Source organism: Fragaria vesca, linkage group LG3 (genome assembly GCF_000184155.1).
Source record: "Fragaria vesca subsp. vesca linkage group LG3, FraVesHawaii_1.0, whole genome shotgun sequence".
In the NCBI taxonomy this organism is placed as follows: Eukaryota; Viridiplantae; Streptophyta; class Magnoliopsida; order Rosales; family Rosaceae; genus Fragaria; species Fragaria vesca.
The window spans coordinates 22,387,186-22,403,358 of NC_020493.1; the positions used below are offsets into that span (position 1 = coordinate 22,387,186).

The following is a 16,173-nucleotide window of genomic DNA, read 5'->3' on the forward strand; positions in this document are numbered from 1 at the left end:
GAAAAATAAATAAATTACTAAATAGAGGTGCCTCTAATGAACCCAAAGTTTACATAGGTTAAAGCTAACACCGCATTTGGGGGAACACACTCCTCCCAGACACGATGGTTCTCTAACCTATGACTAAGGTTGGCAAAGGCATTTGCCACATTTGCCACAAAGTTTGCCTCTCTAAACACATGCTTGAAACTAACAAACTCAAAGGAGCTTCAAAGAGCCTTGATATCTTGACAAAGCTTGCAAATTCTCCAAGAGGGTGTAGAGTGGCCATTAATGGCATCTAACATAAACTTGGAGTCACCTTCTATCTCCACCTTAGTAAAGCCTCTCCTTTTTGCTTCAATGAGGCTATTACGAAGAGCGAGAGCTTCAGCTACAGGGACAGTGGTTGATCCAGCTTTGAAAGCTGCTGCAACAAGGGGGTTTCCAAGAGAGTTTCTGATAATGAACCCACATGCTGCTGAATTGCTTCGAAATTAATTTTGACCCTATCATAAGGGGGTGGATACTACCTGATCATGTTTTTTTTATCTCATTTGTATAGTAACTATTCCTCCTTGGACTAGGTGTAGTTTCATTTAGGGTGTGGCAGGCCGCAGTAGCAGCCAAGGTTGATCTAGCATTAAAAGGTTTCCCCTGAAAATGGTTTCGTTCCTGGTCTTCCATACCTGCCAACATATCACAATAAACTTTTCAAACAAATTTTGATCGAAGGGGCTTAAAATAAACCATTTGTGTAAAACTTTAAAGAATCATTCGTTCCAATTTACAGGTGGGGTCATGCTTGCAGCATTCCAAATTTCGTTGACAAACCTGCAAGATCCAAAAAGATGATCTAGTTTCATTATCTTCGTTACATAAGGCACAAGAATTGTCTTGCACTATACCAAACCGAGATAATCTATCTCTAGTCTTTAGTCTTCCTCTAAGTAGGAGCCAACCAAAAAATTTAATTTTTGGTTGGAGGTTCAGGGTCCAAAGCTTTTTGATCAGATCAATTTGCTTGTGTTTTTGACAATCGTGCAATTGCATCCATGTTGCCAACTTAATGGTAAACTTTCCATGTTGTGCAGGACCCCAAACACACTCATCTGCAGATGGTGTGCAAGGAATAGGGATTTTCATCAAGATTAATAGTGTTTCTAATATGGTTAGGTATAAGCTCAATCAGAGGGTAATCAAAAACCCAGTTGAAATTCTAAAAATTTATCGACTTACCATCACCAACTACCCATCTCAAACCTTTCATGATTAGATCTCTTGTATCTAAAATACCATTCCAAGCAGTCAAGTTCTTTTACTTCCTTTTGGCCTGAAAAATGAGCTCTTCCTGAGATATTTCTTCGTAACAACCTGCACCCACCAATTATTTTTATCAGTAATTATTTTCCAAGCAAGTTTTGCAATTGCAGCTTTGTTAAATAAGGCGGTTGGTTTAATTCCCAGTCCACCAAACTCCTTTGGTTTACAAACATCCTTCCAAGCTACAGGAGCTTGTCTTAGATCAAAACCCCACATGAAGTTTCTTTCCTGCTTGTCAATTTCCTTGGTCAAGCTTTTGGGGCATTTGAAGCAAGACATAACATGGTTAGGCATCCCCGATATGTTAGCTTTAATGAGAGTAACTTTACCTGCTCTTGAGAGCATGCTTTGTTTCCAACATGAGAATTTGTTGGAAATTCTTTGCCAAAGCTCCTTTGCACTAACAGGGTCTTTCCAACAAACCACATTATGTATTCCTAGATATTTACCAATTGTTCTTTTTTGCTGAATACCAATAATATTAGTGATTTCATTCTTGATACTGTAGTTAACCTTAGCAGAAAAATAAAGAGGAGATTTATAGAAGTTAATCTTCTGACCTGAAGCAGCTGAGAAAGCATCCAATACCTTGTATATGTTTCTAGTGGCCTTTGTAGCAGCTTTCCATGATCTTGCTCATGGAGTACTACGTACTGTCTAAAAGACAAACGGATTAGTTATGCATATGTAGGAAAATAAGTATTTGATTTATACGTATACGAAGATTATACATGTACGTGTATATTAGCTCAAATACATATAAAGATGTATATACTAAATAGTTATACGTATAAATTTGTGTATTAGGTTTATATTCCATGTAATCTTTGCACTTTTTTCCCTATATAAAGAGCCCTTTAACAAGGAAGTAGTACTATTCTCTCAAATTTTCTAGTTCTATTCGAGGCTGAGGAGCGAAACCCTAATATTTGTATTTTTGAAGAACTTGTATTAGCATGCAAGCGGTGGATTGAACTACTCAGTACAGCTGTACAGGTGAGCTTTCATAGCATATTACACTTAATAAGTTATGCGTAATCTATTTTATCGATCTATGCATTTTTTTTTTGTCTATTGCAATAACGAAGGAGTTAGCTAGGGTTGATTGATATATAGATATATGAATGAATGTATATTTGTCTCAATTCATCAGTGTAATCATTCACCATTCAAATCGATATTCAACTCAAGTCTCAAGATTCAGGTAGCTAGGTTCTCAACTGTTGTCGATCATATATACAATGAAATCATGCATCTCTTTCGTTTTTCTTTGGTGCGATATATGAAAGCTTGAGGTTTTTCATTTTAGGTTTTGGTAGACGTACGTACTCTTAAATCTTTCATTCATTATTTCAGTTTCTTGATCTATCAAACTGTGGAAGAAAATAAATGGCAACGGATGAGACTAATCCGTCAACTTGGGTTCGCCTCAATGTGGGAGGAAAACTTTTCTGCACTACTATTGGTACACTGACTCTCCGCGAGCCTGATTCGATGCTAGCTGCAATGTTTAGCGGTCGTCACACTTTGAAGCTTGAAGATGGGCATGTTTTGATTGACAGAGATGGTGATTATTTTGGGTTTATTCTTAATTGGTTAAGAGATGGTGATGTTCCTGCTGCTTTAGAAACTCATCAGTACAAACAACTTATAAAAGAGGCAGATTACTTCCAGCTACGTGGTCTAAAAGATGGAATACATATTAGTGACTTTACTCGGTTGGAGATCATAAAATGTATACAGTTGTCAGTCAAAACATTTCGAGGTGTTAATCTTTCTGGCGTCGATCTATCCAAACTAGAGTTGTCAAGGACAGATTTCGTCTATGCATGTTTGCAAAATGTATCCTTCTCATTGGCAGATCTTCATGAGACTAACTTTGACAAGGCAGTTATTGAGGGTGCTACATTTTGTGATTCAAATTTGCAAGACAGTGTGTTTATTGAAGCAAAAATTGGTGGAGTCTCTTTTGTTGGCGCAAATCTCGAATGCACAGTTTTCACTCGTGCGAATCTTGAACGCACAGATTTCAGTCGTGCCATGTTTCACAGAACAGATTTCAGCGGTACCACTCTTTCAGATATTGATTTTTCGAAGTTGGACCTAGATGGGACAAACTTTTATAAAGCACGTTTAAGAAATGTGCGATTTTCAGGTGCATCCCTTGAGGGTGCGTGCTTTGAGGACGTTGATGCCGAGGGTGTCGTCTTTGACAGTGCAAATCTGGAGGACTGTAAATTTGTCAAGTCAAATATCCGGGGATCTTCTTTCGTTGGTGCTAGACTGACTGAGGGGAATCTAATAAGTGCATGTTTAAGCAGCTGCAACATTGTTGGGGCAGTTTACTCTGATGAAACCGGTGTTGATCCTCGGGACATTGATTTGGTCATGACACAGGCTGAGGTATCGAGGAGCAAGGCAGTCAAGGCTCTCAAGACTCACAACGGGGACATTATCAGTGCTATCATGGAGCTCACCAATTACTAGAGTGGAGGATGAGGATTAATAATATAATCTTAAGTATTTACTTGATCATGAGACTTTTGATTGATGTCGTCAGTGTCAGTAATTATCTAGTTATGCCGGATTGAGCTTTCTTTTAGTTTTGAACTCGAGACATTAACGGCGCGCACGGCTTTTGTATTGCTGGTGTGTTCATTTTTTTTCGTTCCAGTAGTTGATCATCCTACGTTGGTGTGTTCTAATGCATGACATAGATCTTTATATCCAAATGTATGCATGCAACGTGCTTTATTGTCTTTGGTCCTGATCTTAAAAGTAAATTTCCAGTAGTCCATCTTGAAGAAAAACTTAATATATATGCTTGTTTCTCATTGTGTATCTGTGATCTGTTCTCTTGTCCAAATTGAAGTGGGATGGATATTACCGAAGGAAGAAAATTTCGATGATTACGGAAATTTTGACTCTCCAAAATATGGAAATTTCGGGGAAATATTGATTGCAGTAAAAATTTGAGAAAATTGACGGAAATATGAAGAAAAACAAGGAAATTTTAAAGAGTGCGGCTATTGGGACCTCCTGTTTTACTCAGTATACCTCTATGACTCTTTACACCTCCCTTTCATTTTTAAAAACAAGCATTTGCTTATTAAACTTCCTTTCAAATTCCTAAAATAACCTTAGGTTTTTTATTCATATATATTTCAATAATTTACTCATTATACCTCTTATTCGCTCTCTAGACCTCCCACACTTTACTTTTTTTTTCTTTTTACATGCAAACATCTATTTCAGACCTCGATTGCTTGATTTCTCTTTTCTTCTTCTCTTTTTTCATGAAAGTCTCTTTGGCAACCTCAATTCCTTGAATGTTTTGTTTTTCATTAACCTCTATTATTTGATCAAGTTGTAAGAACGATTTTTCGATGAACGATTTAAAAAAAAATTATTCAAATCATGAATCGTTTTCACAATCAATTGCAAAACAATAAAATACATAAATTAATGATATGCACCCAGAAACTTTTGACCTAGAAGAAAACCTTAAGAAGGCCAATCTCATCGACCACCACTTCATGAAGCAAGTCCTTGAGGAGAAGATTCATTTACAATAACTATTTAAGTAAAATCTTTCTCTTATAGAATAACGATGACATTTTCAGATTAATGTTCCAGAGAAAAAAAAAACTATAAAAGTTATCCATATGCACCTAAAAACCTTCGACATATAAGAAAAACCCTAAAAAGGCCAATCTCGTTGACCACCACTCTATAAGAAGAAGAACAAGACGAGGAAGAAGAAGACCAAGAAAAAGATTACGAAGAAGACATTTCCTAAACTAAACGAAAATCAGGAGGAGAAGAAGAAGAACATATCATGAATCGAAACAAAAATTATATATATATTAGTATTGAAAAGATACCTTGTCTGAAGATTTTGAAACAGAGGATTGTGTCTTCGTCAATGGAGATTCTCCCATTATGTGTAGTAGTTCTCTGAGCAATGGTTGCACTCAGGTTTAGGGTTTATAGACTCTGTTTTGTATTGTTAACTTGAACCAAAAAAAAAATGAAGAATACTAATCTGATTACTAATTTTTTTTTTTTAAATTCAATGTCTATTACTGTCATTTTGTATGAGGTTATGTTTGTAATCCAATAAGTCAAAACATGTGGAGATATACTGAGCAAATCTGGAGGTCCTCCGTTTCAAAGATTCTCCCATTATGTGTAGTAGTTCTTTGAGCAATGGTTGCACTCAGGTTTAGGGTTTATAGACTCCGTTTTGTATTGTTAACTTGAAACAAAAAAAAATGAAGAATACTAATCTGATTACTAAATTTTTTTTTTTAAATTCAATGTCTATTACTGTCATTTTGTATGAGGTTATGTTTGTAATCTAATAAGTCAAAACATGTGAAGATATATTGAGCAAATCTGGAGGTCCCAATAGCCGCACTCAATTTTAAATGAAACTTTGAGAGATGTTTGTTTTCTATATTATCTACTATATTTGAAAAGAAAACATTGATCTATAGGGAGTTGTAATAATTTAAGGGGAAAAAGTAACCACTGAACCGTTGATAATTCTTAAAAGTTTAATTTAAACATCTACTACTTTTTTTTTATGACTGGAAACCTAAATGGAGGCTAGATCATCATGTCTTATATACATATGATACATTTCACATGGAATTACATAAGTAATTTAGAACCATGTAAAAGACCTATGAGGTATAAAATTTTCACTATCTTCATCGTCTCTCTGTGTAGAGCATTCAGTGTATTGTGAAGACTAGTCATTAAATGATATAATTCACGAAGAGAATAATGAAAAATGGAAGTAGAGGATCATGAAATGGGTAAAAATGGATAATTATAAATAGGAATTAAGAAGTGTAGGTAAAAAATAGTTATAAATTAGTTGTATATTAGACAATTACATAAGTTTTTACCTTTCAGATTCGTAAAAAAGAAATATATATCATAAAGATGCGTACATGAACAACTTGGATGCTTAGCAAGGTTGGTTATGGCATTGACCTTGTATCAGGCCGAACAAGGTTCAAAACCTGTTGGCAGCATAATTTGGTTTTTAGTTTGGAGAATAGAGACAAGGAGCAACTTGGCAACTTGGCGTTGCTTTCAAGGTCAAGACCAGCCACTGAAAATTGGCCACGTGGGGTGCAGTCCATGAGCAGAGTGGCACTTTTCTGGAATATTCCGAAAATATCGGTGAGAAATCGAATATATCGCGATATATCGATAGTTTCGGACCAAAATTTTTGGGGTGAGAAATAAATTTCGGTGAGTGAAAAAAACGATATTTTCGGCGAAATATCGCTGATAATATCGATTTTTTCTTCCTTGATATTACCTAAAAAAAGGGCCTAGGCCAACTTCTTTATTACATCCTCGCTGCCAACTACCTACTTGGAAAGTAATCTCTTGTATCTTGGTTATCATTATGTTTAGGAAAGTATCAATCATGTGAATATTAGAATCAATTGTATTATGGTTGTACTATGTGATTGTAGTTGTTTCCTTGTAGGTAATGAAACCCTCTTGTATATGTATTCTGTCAATTATCAATGAATATTATTCTAGCCAAACTATCATTCTTTTATGGTATCAGAGCAGGAATCAATCTCATCTTGTCTCTTTGTTTTGCACTCTAATTTCTTGTGCAATCATCATCCTATTGTCAATCATCTCTTTGTTTTACACTCTATTTCTCGTGCAATCCTCATCTTGTTATCATTCAACATGAGCAACAATATTATCCTTCGAAAAGGCAATCAGCCTATCATCTTCTTGAATCCCAAGAATCAGCTTAGTATCTCAATGGCACCATCATGTCCTATTCTTCAAATCCCAAGAATAATCTTGGCATGTCAAAAGTATCATCTCAGTGCTGGATTCTCGATAGTGGCGCAACAGATCATATCATCTCATCATCAAGTATGATAACTCATAGCAAAAAAAATCATTCCTTGCCTCCTGCATTACTGCCTAGTGGAGAGAAAGCTCAAATATCTTTTACGGGATCAGTATCGTTAAATTCACATTATTATCTTGATAATGTCTTATATATTCCCTATTTCAAAGTTGATCTTCAATCTATTAGTCGGCTTACAAGGGGATTGAATTGTTCAGTGACTTTTTCTCCATATTGGTGTATTTTGCATGATCTGGTTTCGAGGAAGACGATTGGTTTGGGTAAGGAACGCAACTGTCTCTACTATTTAGTGGCGTTAACGACAGAGAAAACCAAGCCTAAACCACATCAGTCATCAACCATTCAACCTTCTTGCCACCTCACAACATCCACTTCTACTCTATGGCATCATCATCTAGGCCACGTTTCATCTTGTCCTCTAGATTATATCGCTAAGCACTTTTTGGATATTTTTATTCTTTCTGATTCCAATCATGCTTGCGATATTTGTCTGTTGGCAAAACAAAGATGTCTCTCTTTTGGTACCAGTTCTATCTCATCTGTTAAACCTTTTGATCTCATTCATTATGACATTTGGGGTCCTTACAAACATCCTTCTCTTTCTGGTGCATTTTATTTTTTTACAATCGTGGATGATTATTCTCGTTTTACTTGGGTTTTTTTTATGCAACATAGATGGGAAACTCAGTCTTTGATTAAACAATATTTTGCTTTTGCATCTACTCAATTTTCATCTCAAATAAAAGCCTTTCGCAGTGATAATGGGGCTGAGTTCCTTGCTCTTCGAAATTTTTTCAAAGACAATGGAGTTCTTTTTCAACATTCTTGCGTTTCTACGCCCCAGCAAAATGAGGTAGTAGAACGCAAACATCGTCATACCTCCAAGTTGCACGCGCTTTTAAATTTCAAGCCAACCTTCCTCCAAAATTTTGGGGAGTGTGTTCTCACAGCTGTTCATGTTATTAATCGTCTACCCATTCCACTTCTCTCTTTTCAAACCCCTTTTGAGCATCTTTATTCCCGACCTCCTCCTTTTCATCACCTTCATGTTTTTGGTTGTTTGGCTTATGCTACAAATGTCAAGGTCACGCATAAGTTTGACACGAGAGCAATCATGTGCATCTTCATTGGGTATCGTGTTGGTTAAAAAGCCTATAAACTTTACGATCTCTCAAATCATAAAGTTTTTACAAGTCGTAATGTAATCTTTCATGAGAATATCTTTCCATATCACTTTATTGTACACAAGTCCAATTCTTCCTCTAGCCCACGTCACTGGCCCAACTAGTCCACCCACTCTCTCATTAAACCAGTCAAGTCCAATTCATCCTTCCTCTCTTCAATCGGGTCAACCCATCCTTCAGTCTGCTCTACCTCTTCCCGAGTCAGAATCACGTCCACCGCCCAGTCCTCTCCAACGCGCCGTCGCTCCGCCAGTCCAACCACCGTACGGTTCTTCTCCGCCATCCTCTCCTAATCCCATCACCCTTCAAACCTATGCCTGTCGTCCGCCACCTTTAGCACCACCAGAAAGTTTCGAATCTTAGCCGTCACTTTCCGGCTTTGACTCGCCATCGCTTTCCGGCGCCGCCTCGCCGCCTTCTGCCTCACCCAATCCTGATCCACCACAGGGAGGTTCTCCACATGTCTTGCCTCCATCTCAGTCTCTTTCTGGCGTCCCAGTCTGCTGCCACGCCACAACCAAATATTCCAGAGCCATCACCACCACTTCCAGACCCGCAACCATCCATCACTAACCTCCAAGAACAGCCTCTCCGTCGTTCTACTCGGCCAATTGTTCCTTCAGTCAAATTGCGCGACTACATCTGCTCCTAGGTGACCTCCACTTTCCCGAACTCGTCGTCTTCTCCGTCTCCAGGTTATGTTAAAGGTACTCGCTATCCTTTGTCTAATTATATATCGTACCATTGAGATACACCTGTGCATCGTTCTTTTACTGCTCAGATTACACAGGATATTGAGCCACGCAGCTATGCCGAAGCAGTTACTAATCCAGAATGGCAAGCTGCCATGCGTTCTGAACTACAAGCATGAGGATAATAATACATGGACTCTCACTCCTTTACCGGCTGGAAAGACTCCTATTGGTTGTCGGTGGGTCTACAAAATCAATCACTGCTCAGATGGTTCAATTGAACGGTACAAAGCTCGTTTGGTTGCCAAGGGTTTCACTCAAATGGAAGGTATCAATTATCATGACACCTTCTCACCAACTGCTAAAATTATTTATGTTCGTTGCTTATTATCCTTAGCTGCTGCTCAAAATTGGTCAATTCATCAGTTGGATGTGAATAATGCCTCTTTGCATGGTGATCTCGATGAAGAAATTTTTATGTCTCCTTCTCCTGGTCTTCGGCGACAGGGGGAGAATTTGGTATGTTGCCTTAACAAGTCTTTGTATGGTTTGAAACAAGCTTCTCGGCAGTGGTTTGAAAAATTCTATGATGCTATCCGATCAGCTGGGTACATTCAATCTAAAGCAGATTACTCATTATTCACTTAGAAACGAGGGAAGTCATTTACTGCTTTATTAATATATGTTGATGATATTCTGATCACCGGTAATGATTCCATGGCCATCTCTTCTTTGAAGAATTTTCTCAATAGTTGCTTTCGTATTAAAGACCTTGGTGATTTAAAATATTTTCTTGGCATAGAAGTTTCTCGTTCCAAGAACGGAGTTTATATTGCTCAGCGAAAATATGCCTTGGAAATAATCAGCAATGCAGGTTTACGGGTGCAGCCCCTGCTGACACCCCTATGGAGCGTGGCTTGAAATTGTCAAGCAAAGGTGATTTGCTCAAGGATGCTTCACGTTATAGGTGATTGGTTGGTAGATTGATCTATCTCACCATCTCAAGGCCTAATATAACATACTCAGTACATGTGTTGAGCAGGTTTATGCATGAGCCACGCAAACCTCACATGGAAGCAGCTTTACGAGTAGTCCGTTATCTCAAGAACACGCCTGGGCAAGGTTTGTTCTTTTCTTCACAAAGTGATCTCAGACTTCGTGCTTATTGCGATTCGGATTGGGCTGGTTGTCCCATGACTCGGAGGTCCACTTCAAGTTATTGTGTCTTTTTTGGCTTCATTAATTTCTTGGAGGTCAAAAAGACAAAAGACGGTTTCACTCTCTTCCGCTGAGGCAGAATATAGAGTAATGACAGGAACTTGTTGCGAATTGACATGGTTGAGGAACCTCCTCAAAGATTTAAATGTTCTCCATCCAAAACCTGCTTTGTTGTATTATGACAATAAAACAGCTTTGCTTATTGCAGATAATCATGTCTTTCATGAAAGAACCAGACTTATAGAGATGGATTGTCACTATATCAGACACAAGATTCAAGATGGTTCAGTGGTTACAAAACATGTGAGTTCTTCTTTTCAGCTGGCTGATGTTTTCATTAAGGCTTTGGGAAAAGATTTCTTTATTCCTTTGATTCGCAAGTTGGGAGTTCGAGATATCCACTCTCCAACTTGAGGGGGAGTATTAGGAAAGTAATCTCTTGTATCTTATTGTATCTTGGTTATCATGTTGTTTAGGAAAGTATCAATCATGTGAATATTAGAATCAATTGTATTCTGGTTGTACTACGTGATTGTAGTTGTTTCCCTGTAGGTAAGGAAACCCTCTTGTATATGTATTATGTCTATTATCAATGAATATTATTCTATCCAAACTATCTCTCTTCTAATTTACTTTATCATGGTATTAGAGTGGGTTACTCATGTCCACGTGTGAAGCCTAAATGGCCACACGAACTCTACATCACCCAAATGTTGTTCACATGTTAGGCTTGGGGAATATGAGATCTTGCATGTGGGTTTATAAGAGTTTGGGTCACTACATCTATTGCCAATTGATTTTAGATGTGAACCCCAGACTACTTTATCACTAGTGGCTCTGCTCATTGGTAAGCTCACAGTCTGTGAAACTGAAGGTTTCACTATGCCAATACATCCATCAGATAAAAGTGCATTGTCGTCTGATTGGAAAAAAAGAAGAAAAAAAAAATTGTTTTTGTTTTTTTTTCAGCCTGATATATGATTCTGATCGAGCCGTTATCTGACATAAACTCAGGCAGCAGATGATTATTATGAAATTGCTGCCTGAATCACTTTTAATTGAAAAACTTAGGACATTCTGCTATTTAATTGAGAGACGACAATGATCCATTGTGTAACATGATTTTAGTGTCACATATAGCCCGACGTCTGAAACAAGTTCATATAATATAATTTCGTCGAGCTCTATCTACTTACTAGTCGATGGAACAAGTTCAGATACCATAATTTCATGAAACAAGATTTTGTGATAATAACTAGCTACAAATTACACAAGTAATGGAGGATGCAAGATACATGATCTGTTAGGTGTCATCATTTGGCCTGCGGGCTTAAAAAGCCAATGGGCGGCCTGTGGCCCAAAGGCCGGTCTGGCCCGGCCCGCAGAAAAGCCCATTCAAGCCCGGACCTTAGGGCATAAGGCAGGGTAAGGGTCGAGGGTTTGAAGCCTAGGCTTGGCCCATGGCCCGGCCTTTAAAGCCCATTGAATTTCAATATTGTTCTAATTTTATATATATCACCTTGAACTCTTGAAGTCATTCAGTCACTGTCACCCACAGTCCCACACCCATTACCATTACCTGACTACCATCTCTCTTTATTACCCAACATACAAATATTTATTAACGTTAGATAGAAACTCTACAACCTCTCTTCTTATTTATTGTATATAAAAAAAATGAACTAATTTCAGTTTACCCCCATCAACTTAGGTCGATTATCATATTAGTCCTTCTTTCAATTTCATCAAAAACACCCCTCAACTCCCAATTTTCATCAGCCGCGCATGTTCAAACCTTCAATCTCTATCCAATTCCTCTGTCAAGTGATGACTTGATATCAAGAAAAAAGAAAAAAGGAAAAATAGACAAATTGCATTCAATTCCACCAAAATCACTAAGGTTAGGGGGTTGTGATGGGAAAGAAGATGTGTATCGATATGGGGGAAAAATGGTCTGAAAGGTAACTTTTAGAATTTGACTTTCTTCTTGATATCAAATCATCACTTGACAGATGAATTAGATAGAGATTGGAGGTTTGGACATGCGCGGCTGATGAAAATGGAGAGTTGAGGGGTGTTTTTGATGAAATTGAAAGAAGGACTAACATGATGATCGACCTAAAGTTGATGGGGGTAAACTGAAATTAGTCCAAAAAAAATTGACGTTAGACTTCAAAGGATAAATACTTGGTATTTCTCTCATTTTTCTTATTGACCCGGCCCTGATGACTCTGATCTATATCTCATAGAAAAAAAGCTTTCTGATCTAGCCTTCCAAATTCCCCAAAACATATCATCTAGGATTGAGTCGATTAGAAGGTATTATCGACGAAGCTCGATATTATCGACGAAGCATTCTGATCTAGCCTCCTAAATTCCCCAAAGCTTTCTAATCGAGTCGATTAGAAGGTATTATCGACGAAGCTTGATATTATTGACGAAGTTCGATCCGTCTCCACTCCAGGATTGGCAACTTGATCTGTCTCAACAAAGCTCTCTCGACGAAGCTTGATTGCTGAAGCTCTCTCAACATATCGATGAAGCTCGATCCGTTTCCACTCCAGGATGTCGTTGATTGCCGGATCGTCGACCCTTCCCTCTTTTCCCAAAAGGTGTGAGTTTTGTACCCATTCTTCTATTCAGTCTTATTTCTCAATTGTCTTTCGTTTAAATTCAAGTTCTAATTGTAAATTTTCAGTATAACGGCTTGTTGAGGACGAAGGTGGATCTAGATTTGGGAAGATGATGGTAGTCTGACTCATTGGGGAAGATGAGTTTCTAACTGGGTATTCTTCTTTGGGTCATGGCGATCCTATTCAAGACTTCAAGTAACTCTAAACTTTAACCTTTTGTTATGTTTGTCGACTATTATATTGTTTAGTTCTGGTATAGAGTCTTTGTTATGTTTGTCTTTATATTGTTTAGATAGCTGCATTTAGTCTTGATATGCTTCTTATATATGTAGTGGTTGTCTCTTTCTAATCTTACCTTTTTTAGTTGATTAGGCTTGGCTTGGCTTTAAGAATTGAAAATTATTACTGGTGTTTGACTCTTTTTGGTTTATTAGATCTAGATCAGTTTAGTTAATTGTTTCAATCTGAAATGACTACAGTTAATGAGGAAACTGAGGAAACATCCTCGGTTCCCCTAAGAACTGCTAAACAAACGAGTGATGTTTGGAATATTTTTGAGAAGGTTGAAAAAATGGATGGCAACATAAAATTACTGAAAGCTAAGTGTTGTATTTGTGGTGAATTGCTTTCTCGTGGGAGAAATAATGGAACAACTCATTTGAAACGACATATTAAGAAGCATGCTAGTACAAATGGTCCAAATGAGGACATTAGAAAGCAAATGCAGTTAGCTATAAATGTTGCTGGAAAGGTAACAAATTTTCAGTATGATAAAAACGTTGCTAGGAAAGAAATTGTAGATTTTATCATTAGAGCTAAACAAACTTGTACAGAGAAGAAGCTATCGTTCTTATTCACTGTATTCGATATACATTGGTATTTATACATACAGAACCCTCGTAGGGTTTGTCAACTCTAGCTGTACTAGGAAAGTAACTAATTACAATCAATCTAGGATTCTATTACTAAAGATAGTATCAACTAATTTATGCTATGAGATATAATCGGATCCTTTGCTTTAATACTCCCCCTCAAGTTGGAGTGGATGTTGATAACACCCAACTTGCCAAGTAATGCTCCAAACTGCACGGATCCAAGTGGTTTTTAGTAAAGAGGTCTGCTGGCTGCTCTTTAGTTCGAACATGCATAGGTTTAATCATACCTCTTTGAATCTTCTCTCGAACTACATGGCAATCAATCTCGATATGTTTGGTACGCTCATGGAATACCGGATTCTTGGCTATATGAAGAGCTGCCTGATTGTCACAGTATAGCTTAATAGGCTGCAGTTGCTTGACACGCAAATCCTTAAGTAAACTTCTAAGCCATGTGACTTCACAACTCGTTGTAGCCATGGAACGATACTCAGCTTCAGCACTGGATCGAGACACTGTAGTTTGCTTCTTAGTTTTCCAAGACACTGGTGCATTGCCTAACATAACACAATAACCTGTGATAGATCTTCTTGTGTCCTTGCAACGTGCCCAGTCTGCATCACAATAAGCTGTTAGTTCGATGTTTCCTGTAGATGGCAGAAAAATGCCCTGTCTTGGTGTTCTCTTTATGTATCGTAACACCTGATGAGCAGCAATCAAATGTGGTTCACGTGGTTTATCCATGAACTGACTCAAGATATGTATTGCATATTGTCAAGTAAATTAACCTGCCAACAAGCCGTCTATACTGTGAAGGATCTGTGAGCAATTCACCGTCACCTTGAGTCAAAGACAAGTTCTGATCAACCGGAAATAGTGAGGGTTTTGCAGCCAAGAAGCCTGTGTCTTCTAGTATTTCAAGAGCATACTTCCTTTGACAAAGTGCAATCCCACTCTTTGAACGTGCCACTTCTATTCCCAGAAAGTATTTGAGTTGTCCAAGATCCTTGAGCTTGAACCGGTTGGAAAGGAATGTTTTGGTGGCAGTGATATCGTTGAGACTATTTCCTGCTAGAATCACGTCATCCACATATACAAGTAAGGCAGTAAACTTACTTCCATGAGCTCGAACAAATAATGAGTAATCTGACCATGACTGATGAAAACCAGCTGCTTTTAATGCCATTGACAACTTGATGAACCATTGTCTACTAGCCTGCTTCAAACCGTACAGACTTTTATGCAGTTTACAAACTCTAGTCTCCCCCTTTCCCCCGAATCCAGGTGGAAGTTTCATGTACACTTCTTCATGCAAATCACCATGGAGAAAGGCATTGTTCACATCAAGTTGGTGGAGATGCCACCCTTGGATCGAGGCAAGACTAAGAAGAACACGAACTGTTGTAAGTTTAGCAACGGGGGCAAAGGTCTCTCTGTAATCCACACCCTCAATCTGACTATAGCCTTTTGCAACAAGTCTTGCCTTGTACCTCTCAACATTGCCATCCGGTTTGAGCTTGACCTTGTAGACCCATTTGCAGCCTATAGGTCTCTTGTGTGGAGGCAAAGGAACCAAGCTCCATGTGCCATTGCTTTGAAGGGCAGCAACTTCAGCACGCATGGCGGTTTGCCATTCCGGATTGTGAACTGCCTGTGAGAAGGAAGCAGGTTCTTTGTGTATGGAAAGGTTAGCTATAAAAACTCTATGTGAAGGTGAAAGACGATGGTAAGAGATGACATTATCAAGAGAGTGAGGGGTACCTGACGGCGGTGAAGACGACGGGAAGGACCGAAAGGGTAGTGCTGCATCAACATGAAAATCTTGCAAGAATGTGGGCACCTGAGTGGGTCGAGATGATCGACGAGGTTGAAGAGCAGGATGGGAAGGTGGTGAGCTAGGAGTTGGAGTCTCAGGTAGTGGGGTGGTGTCTGGTTGTGTTTGTGACACAGTAGGGTGCACAACATTTTGATCAAGTGTGGGTGCAGGCAGCGGAAGATTGGTATGTGGTGGTGGTGTTGGACCCGAAGAAGTAACCCAAGGTTGATCATCATCAAAAACTCTAGGCAGTGGTTCAGTAGAAACCCGAGACGAAGGAGGATACTGTGTTTGGCCCGTAATCCTAGTTTGACCTGGATTTGAAGCTGAAGAAGAAGACTGTGTTTCGAAAGGAAAGACCGTTTCATGGAATGTAACATCCCGTGAGATGAAAACAGACTCTGTCTCTAAATCATAAACCCGATATCCCTTTTGCCCATTCGGATAGCCAAGGAAAATACACTTGGTGGCTCTAGGGTCGAACTTGGTGGGTTTGTGAGGATGTGTAGAGGGAAAACACAAACAACCAAACA

The 16,173-nt window shown here is 38.5% G+C and overlaps 1 protein-coding gene across 1 annotated transcript; it reads left to right on the forward strand.

Annotated features, from left to right (window-relative positions):
• The first annotated feature begins 2,691 nt into the window (after positions 1–2,691).
• Positions 2,692–3,789, forward strand: LOC101312714 (FH protein interacting protein FIP2-like). The gene is made up of 2 exons (XM_004296063.1): positions 2,692–3,169; positions 3,470–3,789. The coding sequence occupies exons 1-2, from the start codon at positions 2,692–2,694 to the stop codon at positions 3,787–3,789; spliced, it is 798 nt and encodes a 265-aa protein (XP_004296111.1).
• The last annotated feature ends 12,384 nt before the right edge of the window (positions 3,790–16,173 follow it).